Source organism: Lactuca serriola, chromosome 2 (assembly GCF_051521515.1).
Source record: "Lactuca serriola cultivar US96UC23 chromosome 2, Lser_US96UC23_V15, whole genome shotgun sequence".
Classification (NCBI taxonomy): Eukaryota; Viridiplantae; Streptophyta; class Magnoliopsida; order Asterales; family Asteraceae; genus Lactuca; species Lactuca serriola.
The window spans coordinates 226,122,142-226,134,070 of NC_136409.1; the positions used below are offsets into that span (position 1 = coordinate 226,122,142).

The 11,929-nt window shown below is 35.4% G+C and overlaps 1 protein-coding gene across 1 annotated transcript; it reads right to left on the minus strand.

Moving 5' to 3' along the window:
• Nucleotides 1-1,504: 1,504 nt before the first annotated feature.
• On the minus strand, nt 1,505-3,238 carry LOC145088726 (F-box protein At5g07610-like). Its single transcript, XM_079027121.1, has one exon. The coding sequence runs from the start codon at nt 2,997-2,999 to the stop codon at nt 1,707-1,709; it is 1,293 nt and encodes a 430-aa protein (XP_078883247.1). The 5' UTR covers nt 3,000-3,238; the 3' UTR covers nt 1,505-1,706.
• Between the last annotated feature and the right edge of the window lie 8,691 nt (nt 3,239-11,929).

The following is an 11,929-nucleotide window of genomic DNA, read 5'->3' on the forward strand; positions in this document are numbered from 1 at the left end:
TCAAGATAAAAAAGAAAATAGATAATCTTCACCGTAATCAAACTCTTGTTATAGACTCTCTTCGTGATCAGAAATATAATGAAATCATGTTTCCTAATCTTTTCCCTGCTACTAACAAAACATTTATTTTCTAAAATATCCTATATACGTAGGCGGAACAACTAACAAAACATTTATTTTCTAAAATATCCTATATACGTAGGCGGAACAGGAGAAGTGGTCAGATTAATCCTAACAGGAGCAAGAGTAAAATACAGTTTATAACGCTACAATATTCGGTATAGTAAGCAATATCCTCTGGAAAAAAAAAAAAAAACAGAATACAAAATAACCATACCAAAAACATGGGCCATAACTTAGTGTTTTAAGAAGGTAAATCTATCAAATTTGAATAACTGTTTACAAGTAATCCTAATGCCGATAGATTTGGTTAGGTCAAAGAGATGAATAAATAGTACTTCAAGATCCATGTGTGTACACGACCTTTTGTTCTTCTTAGCATATGTTATTTGGACACAAATATTTTTGGTTTTTTAAACAGAAATAGTTTGAAAATGTTCAATTGTCCCAAATGAATTGCTAGACTTGTGGATGTATCCACCTCAGATTTTGTAAAAAGAATCAAATTCTTTTTAGTTATGAAAAGTATGAATAGAAAAGGTATGTAGTTATGAAAAGAGAAGATTGATAACCATTATATTATACTATCGTTATGTATTTTATTATTTGATATGGATGTGATTTTTGATTGTTTTGACAAATGTTTTTAATGAAATATTTGTCTATAAATAATATTATTTAGTAAAATAAATTAACTAATCAAAAAATAATAAATATTGATTATTTAAATAGGATTAGGGGTAGAATAAGACATTATTAACACCATATATAACTCGAGTTCTTTAAGGAAGCCAAGGAAATTGAAGGTAAGGAGAGGAAAATTGTGTTCTTGAGGTTTTTTTTTAAGAAAGGAAAAGAAAGAAAAGACAACCATGTGTTCTTGAGTTTCATTTAAAGAGGGGAAAGAAATGAAATGAAAAGAAATCGAAGAAAAGTAGAGCCTTTTCCCCCAAAAAAAATGTATCCCCTAGAAAATAAGATGATTGTTTCCCTTTCCTTCCCCTCAACTTTAAACTTGAGCACGGGTTGTAAAACAAATGGGAAAAATGAATTTTATAAGTGCTTGGAATGACGTTTAAAAAACATAAAAATTTCAAAAATAGGTAATTTTTCAATTGGTTTTCTAGTAGTAGGAAACTATATAAAAGTTACCATTAAAGATGCTCTAAGTGGCAAACCAGGGAAGATGATCATCTTCTGTTTACAAGAAGAAGAGTGTAGGAGTAATGTAAGCAAGATCGGTGGATTTCCTATAAAGCCATTAGTTTCCACGGGATTTGAAGTTTCTATAAATTTGAACTATCATATCGATATATCAGGGCAATCATTTATGGTGTTTAACATAATAAGAGTCACAGCTTCACATAACAAGTTAACAAAGAGATTAAACAAGAAGCATATTTTGCTATATAATAAACGATGACCCTAATGAAACTTGTAGAAACATAACAAGACTCTACAAAGAGACTGAAACTTTAAACTATTTATATAGAACATGTAAGAGAGAAAGAGAAGATGGGTGAACAGAAAACTCACTAGATAACAACTACTTTAAGTAAGCCAAGGCAAAGCTAAAAGAAAGACTATTAGACATGAGAAAGAGACTCGCAGAATTGAAAAGCACCTGGCCATCTGCCTACTTTTGAAAAGCCATCATCTGCAACAGATAATCTGAAAGGCCGAGATAATTCAAAATCACAAAGCTCCTCACAAGTCTTTAACACTATATTGTATCTTATAGCCTTCCCAGGGACTTCCAACACCAAGAACGCATCTTCTTCTTTTTCTCCCAAAATAAGACAATGTATTACAAACGACTGAAAGGGTCTGAAAAAAGTAAGGAGATTCATCAATGTCATCTCACTCGTTTGTGGGAATTTGGTCATTACTTCATTAAGATCAACATGGTACTTCACTGTCCACCCTGAATAGTCTCTATTCATCTCATGAACATCAAACTTGAAACTCAATGGAGGAAATATGTCAATGAACAGCAAGCCATCACGGGATTCGACTAGAGGGTAACAATGCCTCTTAACATTCCAGCCAGCACGAACAGTAGGAGTAGGAATTTGATCTAGGAGATCCTCATTGATCTTTAGATAGAAGATATACCCTTTCTTGTTGATCCAGTGAACTGCATCATTCCAATAAACTCCACCTGTAAACTCTGTATCAATCTGATTGGCGAAAGGTTTTCCAGACATCTTCCAACTCCTGTTTTCTGATGAGTAAATCTCAATACTGTAAAGATGATCACTCCATAGATATCCACGAACACATATCACTTTATAGTGAGGAGATTTCACAGGATCAAAAGCTAATGTCATACCACAAGGTCGCCTTTGAAACCAATCACAGCCTTCAAGTTTCGGAAGGGTGGCGACTTGATTGATTGTTGGATTGTAAACGTAATACATAGCATGGTACACAATTTCTTTTGAAGTGTTGCGAAAATATTCATGCAAGCTGTGACAGAGCATTAAACCATTGGAAGAATGCAGAGCAATTATACCTGAATTAGATACATTCCCATGGAAATTCAGGGTTTTGAAAGGAGGTTTAACATGTTTTTCACGATCCAACGGAACGAAGTCATACTCCGGAGTAGCATTACCAATTCGTTGAAGAAACAAACCGCAAGGAGTATTAGGGTTAGGGTTTCGAAGCTGAGCGAAACGATGGTTTGAAATGAGTAAACGCCAATGTTTAGACACGCATTTTGATCGGAGGAGTGATCGAATAGGTAATCGTAGCAAGATTTCCGTCAAAATATCGTCGTGAGAAGTTAAATCGGCTGATGATAACATGACTTTGTGCTCTTCATCATCTTCGGTGCCTACCTTGGCCTTACGAAACTGCTTTATATTCGTCTTCATCGCCACCGTTTATATAACTTCCTGCTGTTCCCAACGGCCACCGAATCACGTCCCGGCCATATGTAATTGAATTCCTAGCTACCGACGATGAGTGTGCATGCTAATCCCGATCATCGATTGTTATCGATTCCAATTGGAATTGGATTTTGTGCGTCCTTACTGTAGGCTTGTGTAAAAACCCCTCTTTTGACGACCTGATGAAATATTCATCGACATAAGACCGAGACTCGCAAACTTTTGCAGCTAAAGCTTAAGACGGAGTCATTGAATTTATGTTTTCTTTTATATGTTAGATCATTAGTAAAATAAAGATTATACGGTAAAAATATGGGAAATCAGTTAAAATCTAGTTATTTTAGGCCGGTTTATGGTTTGAACAAACACTCATTAAAATAGTTCTTATTTTTTATATTGAAATTGGTAGATTATCGAATGAAATTAAATAATCGAGACTTTTCTGTTTAAAAAATAAATTTTAGGATTAAACCATAAACTGGTTTAAAATATTAAAACTTTATTGTAGATTTCCTGTAAAAATATTTGATATAAATACATATAATATATATTTATATTCAAAAGAAATAACAATAACAATATCATCCAAATTTCATATCAAATGAGAAAATGAAAGGTACCATGGTCGACAACCTAATCATAAGATTGGAAAACTAAACTGCTTTTATAAAAGACATCAGACAAAAAAAAGGATAAATATAACTTTATAAGTGCACCCACACTACCCTTGCAAAAGATCCATACATACAAGAACGTCACCTCGAAATAAATAAACAATGACATGTGACCCGGTAAAGGGAACACAATAAATTTGCACATTGAGAGGGGTAGGTAAGCAAAGTAAAAGATTAGTAGTGGAAGCACATACAAGATTTAGCCAAAGAGCCAAAACAGATACTAACTACACATGTTGAAAATTAACTAAATAAGATATATATATATATATATATATATATGTGTGTGTGTGTGTGTGTGTGTGTGTGTAAGCATGGAGGGGGAGGGGGAATTGACCATCAAGTGGAAGCAAGAAAAGAGAAGCTAAATCCTAAAGTACACCAATACTACTCTGCAATCCATATTTTACACCTCCAGACTTTTCGATCCAATGTCATTCTCCCGAAAAGAGTTAACTCTTTCAAGTCTGACTGTTAGGCATGTCAAACCCAACAAATAAAAGGGTATGATATACTCCAAAAGAACACTACTATATTGCACTAAAAGGTAGTATAGGGCAAGTAGAGTCGATCCATAGAGACACGAGACAATCAGTCTATAGCTCTTTGCGCAAGGTACTTTGGTCACCAACAGTAAATAGGGGGTTTTGAATGCAATGATTAAAACAAACAATTAAAGACACAAGAATCAGCTAAATAAATGAATTAAATTCAGAAATTGTAAGGACTCTAACTCAATGTATGACAGCTTAGCAATGTGATTCAAAGATGATTAGATACTTGCTCAATTCTATCTAATTTGGTACTTGAAAGTGTTAACAAGCTCTAACACTTCCCATTCATCACATTAATTAACTAAAACAAGCTCTTTGATTAACCCTAACCTTACTAACCTAATCTATACAAGCTCTTAAAATTAGATTAAAAGATTTCATTAAACTTTATGTGAATGTTCCCAACAACACCTAATACTCCTCACAAGCTTGGGAGTGTAAGAATGTGTGAATAAGATTTACACTAAATTCATTCAATGGAAATCAGTTTAGTGCTTGTTACTTAGTCTAATTCACAAAACAATTACGAATTTTGCAATTAGATAACTTGAATGACCTAACCCTAATTCAAATGGATAATAAGAATCACAATTAGAATCAAACATTTGATTAAAGCAAAATCAAATTCACTAGATAGAATTAAAAGCAAACATCAAGTCATATGATTGAAATCACAACCAATAAGTCAAAACATGAAGCTGGAGAAACTAGGGTTCTAGCTACACATGGCTAGAACAGGATCACAAGTCAAAAGATGGAAATAGTAAGCAATTACAACTTACAAATAAGAGAAATAATGTTTCCAAATGACAAATGATCAAACCCTTGCAAAAGCCTTCGAAATCCTCTCACCAATAGTGCTCTGATATGATGTGTATGTGGAAAAATGACCCTAATCCCGTAACATGAAAGATAGGAAAAACTGTCAAAAGGTAGTTTTTGGGTTGAACATGGTCCGTGTCAAAATAGGTTAAACTAACACGGGCCGTGTTTAGCATGGTCAACACGGGCCGTGTCAAAATAGGCTAAATTGACATGGGTCGTGTTCAGCATGGTTAACAGCTCCTTTTTGGTCAAACACGCCCCATGTTTGTTTTTCAGTGCAAATCTAACACGCCCCGTGTACGCTCATGCTTCCAAGTCCAATCTTGATTTTTCAAACTTTTCTGTTTTGCATCCAATCATCCCAGAATCTTCACCCGTGCTTCCCGGCACCTCCTAAAATGCGTTTCACCCTCTGTTTTACATGAAAAGCCCATAAAAGCGTGCAAACAAGGTTGTTCTAGAGACTAACATGACTTTGATGAAATGTAACAAAAATGAAAGACAACTATGCTAAATGGATGCACAAAAGGGACTAAAAGGTGTGTAAAAAAGGTGCACAAAATGCACCTAACATTGACCTAACACTATCTTACCACTTCCTTCTCGGTCAAGCTCTCCTCCTTGCACCATCAACTTAGATTGTCTCCACTCTCCTTGTAACATCCAGTTTTGTGATGTTTCTGATATTGGGATTGCAGACCATAATTTGATCGAATAAATGTCTTGGGCTTCAAGGGAATCGAGTTTAGACCATATTGGATGATGATAATCTTGGTTAAGTGATTTAAGCCCTTGAATTGTCTAACGCCCGTGTTTCCTACTAAGCATTAATAAGATGTGTAATTATGTAATTGTAACGCACTGTTCTGAATCGTTATCCATTGGGTATGGGTGATGTAATGTAGATGTTTCAGGTGTTCGGATTTGGATTTGGAGCCAAGGGGTATTTTGGTAAAATGGCAGCAGACTTTTATGGAAATTGGATTTTGTGTTCGGGAAATTTTATGGCAAGTATGAGTTGATTAAAGTGTATAGCTCCTTGTTACCTTTCCTTGCATATAAGGATGACCGGAATCGGAATTCTATCAAAGAAGTTATGGCCTTCGGAATATGTTATGGTTTGAAGGGAAACCCTAGTACGAGGGCGTACCAATGGAGAACGTGGGGCTTACTGATGCGAAGGGTATTACGTCGTGCGTAATGGGGTATACGCTTAGCGTACTATGAGGATTGGATTCGGGTGCGAGACCTCATATGATGGGCGTACGACGAGTACGCTGGGCGTACAAGGGTGAGTAAGAAACCCTAATTTTTTTCATGATGTGCCCTATATAAGCTTTATGTTAGCCTCTTTTGTTCATTTCTAAGCCAGCCTCCATACCCTAAAAACCCTAAATTGACCCCTTAGCCTCTTAGTGGTGTTCTTGAGTTATTAAGAAGACCTTGGTGTTTATTTTGCCTTGGTAAAGGAATTACAGAAGCTTGAGGATTTATTTTCTTGGTGGTAAAGGCTTTTGATCCGGAAGGAAGTCAACCCAAAAGTCAAACAGTTGAGTACGTTAGGCGTACTCAGGCTTACACTTGGCGTACTTCGTCCTGGACTAGTACGCACAACGTACAAGCTATGTACGCCCCGCATACCCCGTAGGCAACCAAACCAATCCATTAAGCACTTAATCAGTTAAGCCAACATGCCAGACTCTTAGATTTGATTCTAGAAGGTGACTTAACACGTAAATTTGGTAATGTTACCACCATGCATGACTTATTAAGACCTAAAACTCAAAAGGAACAATATTAAGAACCCTAATACTTGCATGGACCAAACTAACCCATAACGGTTGCATTTTTATGGACAAGGGACCTCAAATGAGCAAAGATCTAACATCCATAGCTTCTGGAGTATACCAGAACTTCATATATGACTTAAATGACCCAAAATGCATAAATAACATTATAAAATGGATCTAGCATAAAGGACCATCAAATGAGAGCTTTTTACCTCAAAAGGCTTGCTAAGGTGAAGATAACTCTAGATCTACAAGATCAAGCTACTCCCAAGCAACCTCCATGTGTTCCTCTTCTTTTTCTTCACCACAAACACCAACAAACTCACTTTCAAGCTCAAATCTCACCAAATACACTTAAGGTTTCAGTATTAGGCATCGGGTGATGGAGGTTGATCAATAAAATGCCAAAGGTGTTATAAGTTGTTTATAAAGGGTGCAAACCCTAAAAATTAGGGTTTGCCCCTGCACCACATACGCCATGCCTACTCATACGTATGCCCCACGTACGTAGGCGAACCCACGATCTGGAAATGGGCTAGTATGCTAAGCGTACTCAGAGTACACCCCATGTACTAGATAAGGACTCAAATGAGATGATTTTTGTATTAAGGGGCTAAAAGAAACATACCAAATTATCGAGTGTTACAAATTGATATTGGTCAACAATTTTAATCTTTACATGAAGAAATAAAATAATAAACTGTTTGAATCTATATGATTTATGTGTTTATATTATGTGATATAATATTAGGTGAAAACTTAATAAATTGGGTTAAATCAAATATTAAAATAAAATTTTAATTAGGATAAATAGCCTTGATAAAATTCAAAGTAGTCGTGATGAGGATGTCAGGGATATAAGGAATGCTTAAATCCAACATCGTATGAAGAAGTTATGTTCATTTGAAGTTTCACGTTTAAACCCGATATGACAACCAGTGTCGTAAATAGTGAATTGGAGATGTATCGCTTGTTAGCCTAGTGATCTAAACGAAAGTCGTAATAATCGTAAAACCGAGAGTGTGCATAGAGAACGCCTAAATCTGACTTCATAAGAGGAAATTATGATTTTTCTAATATTTCAGTGTAATAGTATTAGCACAGAAATCGAATTTTAGATCAGTTGATTATTAGCCGAAACAATCCAAATGAGAGTCATATATATTGTTAATAGGAGTATGTTGATATAAAGACGGTTGAGAATGGATGTTGTATGGGAGAGTTATGATTTTTATATGGACTTTAATAATCTACGACTGTTAAAAATATAACTTTAAAAATAAAATGAGAACTAGCCGACGGAGTCTAAACAAGAGTTGTAGATGTTGTCAATAGTTATGTATGGATATAAAGAACCTCAAAAACGGATTTTGTATGAATAAGTTATGAATTTTTGCCCTTCCCTGGCGACGCCACGCGTAAAAAGGTGTGACGCACTGATAGTTTCATTTTATTTACTTATCTTTATAATTTATTTTATCATATTTCATTCATAATTTAGTTAATCTTCATGCATATTTTCTTTTATGACTATTTCGGCTACTTTCTAGTTTCGTGAGTATAATTGCATATTTTAAGGAGACCAGCGGAGCGGGAATGTTCGGGACGTGTGAAAAGTAAGTGGAGGGGGATGAAGAATCTTGGGCTAGAAGACTAATGAAGATGATACAACTCTTGGGCTTGTTAATATTTGAAGGATTTAAGAAGATGGGCCTTAAATTGGAAGAAAATGGTGAATATTTGTGTAACATCCATTATTCAAGCAATTTATATTTTTGACCCTAAGTATGAAATTTAATTGCAAAAATGGTCCCATGGCTCCATAAGTAAGAAAAGTGTGTCTTGTGCGTACGCTAGGCGTACCCTCTGGTACGTAGAAAAAACCCAAATCCTAATTTTTAGGGTTTGAGCCCAATTTAAACATCATTAACTCCTCAAGACATTGTTCCTCATAAGCCTACATCTCCCAAATCGTCCCTAGTAAACCCTAATCCTTTGTGTGTGCATTTTGAGCTTGAAAAGTGTGATTTTGGTGATCTTGAAGTCATTTTAGAAGCTCAATGCATCTTGGATCCAAAAGTATCTTTCCCTCAAGCATCATTTGGAGGTATATATAAAGATTGGATCTTGATGTGTTATTTGCTTAGATCTTGTTAGCCTAGAAGTTGTATGCATTTTTGGTCTCATAATTTAGTCTAATGGAGTATGAGCTACTCCAGGTCCTTGAAATGTAGTTTTGAGCTTCAAGATTCATAAAAATGAGAGTTGGGACATTCCCATTAAGCCATACAAGAGTTTGGGAGTTTTAGGTGACTTTTAGACCAAGGGTTTGAGTTTTTACTCTTTTGTACGCATGAAAATGGATAAAGTTAAAGACTTTATCCATTAAGATGTCCCTTGATATCTGGATCTAAAGTTTGGTGCTTTGACTTAACGATATAAGAACTTAATGGAAAAGTTGAGATTCAGCTCTGGTATGTTAGACGTACCTAGAGGTACGTTGCGCGTACGACGTACCAGGGTTCGAGCATGTGGATTGTTACAACACCCTCTATACTGGGCATAGAGGGGATTACGTTGGGCGTACGCAGCCCTAAAGGGATCTTTGACTTTTTGACCTTGACCTTGACCGTGATTTTGACCAAATTTGACCTAGGGGTGGGCATTTTGAGCAGTAGTTTGAGACTAGGTCATTGTTTGCTGTATAGGTGACCTATAGAGTTGGAATTTGGAGCAACGTTCTTTTCTTCTATCATTTCAGATTATGAGGTGAGTTTTCCTCACTATACTTGTGGGTTGAAGGAACTAAGGCCAGCCCACTGGATTTGTATCATGGTATATTGGATTAATGTTATATTGAGTATATGTTAAATCAGTAGATCTGTATGATTACCTGTGTTCACTGAGAATGCATTCGATTGGTAGATCTATATGATTACCTCTGTTGTTGGTCATTTATTGTTATTATATATGTGGACATGTTATCGTTTGTTGGGTTGAGGCGGTCATGCTTTGAGTTGAAGGCCAAGATACCCGAGGCGGTTGGATAGACTAAAGGCCTGCGGGACGGTCCAGTCATGCCTAAGGCCCGGAGAGCGGTCTAGATAGGTTGTAGGCCCTGCGTGGTGGTCCATTCAGGCCGAAGGCTTATATTTGCATGACATTATTGATGGAAAACGTAGGTTACAAAATTTCTATGCATTAAGCGGAAAACATTCAAACAATTCAAATTATTAGGGCACATGCAACTTATTGAGGATCTATGCCTTTCACATATAGGAAACATACTATTACCTATCATCCTACAAAACTTTTCTTATGAAAATCAAATTCAATACAATCAGAAATAAATATTGTTATTGCAAACAACCTTGAATCCTTCTTCAAATCTTGTGGTAACTAGCACCACAAGCATCGTGCTTATGATGGTTCACACCCAAGACTAGCAACTAAGGATTATGGGGAGGGAGGAGGTGATTTTCGGCCAAATCTCTTCTAGGGTTAGGAGTGTAGAAATTCATAACCCTAGGGGCCTATTTATAGTGCAGTTAGGAAACCCTAGATAAGCCCAAACCCAATATAATAATATTATCTTGAACCGGGTAATATCTAGCTTCCTAATTATCCACCAAGGATAATTCTAGAAACCCTAAGGCTCCTTAAAACCGTCCATAGCCTCATGGAGGGTCTAGAATGCCTCTTGCTCAACTATTGAACAATTATACTTTAGTCCCTTCACTTTCAGTTAATTAATTTTAATCACCAAATTAATTCCAATGAATTTCTGATTAAATATTAATTAAATATTACTATTTCTAATTAATATAATATTTACATAATATATTAACAAATTATTTATTTCAATTTATTAATCAAATAATAAATCATTCTCTCTCTCTCCAAAATAATCTTGTCCAATTGCTAGGTTTGAGGGAAACCTAAAAGGACTATGCTACCAACAATTCAAGTTTATACCAATTATAGTTATGCGTTTAGACAGCTAATCCAACAGTCTCTACTTGGATAAGTCTATAGCTGTAACTGCCAATATAACTTCCAAATTGATCAGCAATTTGTAGCTACCAAAAGCTATTGTCGAACTCTGACCTAGTCAGTTACGTGTCCTAAGATAAGTGATTATATAATCCTTCGTTCTGCAAGATATCATTTGGACATGAGACATGGAACATAATCAATCTCATTGTCCAGTACTTTGTTTCCCTATTATTGATTTGTAATGACATAGAACTTCTAATCAAACACATCAATTTAGTCACCATTGGGCCCGACATTATAAGTCAACACCAAATCACCGAAGGGCCCAAAGATATCGCTTTTACCGTAAAGGAAAAACGAATAGATAAACTTTGACTTATATGCTTTCACCATTTACTTATCAAATCACGCACAACAATACATTTTATAACATCAAGTTACTAATGCGTTATATATCATCAACGCACAACTGATTTGTAAACCATAACTCATATATCTCCTTTTCAAGATTATAAGATATTATCGTCTCAGAATTACTCGTGATAAATTCCATGAAGTGATTCTCTGAGTGTGGGTTAATCCATTACTTAAATCTCCATTTCTATGTACTCGTGAATACTGCAACAGACCATTGTTATGTCTAAAACTCTTTAGACAATCTACACTTCAATTCATGACGGTCTTAATTCACTACTTACTTCCAAAAGTATGATCGGCTGTGGAGTTTTGAATAATCAAATTATTTGGGAAGTAAAACATGCAAAACCAAAACACAATAATAAACAATTGACAGACGGTAGTAAATAAACTCATAAATATTTCTCTATTATTTAATCACCAAAAGTCAATTACATTTACTTGTTGCAAGTTTCAAAATAACAATCTAACCACTAAAACTAATATCATATTTCAGACTGATGCTCCTAGCATGCTGAATGTGCTTGACCTTACTCAGACCCTTTGTAAGAGGATTTGTAGGATTCTCTTCAGATGACACCTTATTTACAACGAGTTTACCTTCGTCTACTCTATGCCAGATGAAATGGTATTTTCGGTCAATATGTCTTGATCTGCCA

Bases quoted from the DNA above. Each gene is read 5' to 3' on its own strand.
- LOC145088726 (XM_079027121.1), bottom strand. From the start codon at position 2,999: ATGAAGACGAATATAAAGCAGTTTCGTAAGGCCAAGGTAGGCACCGAA.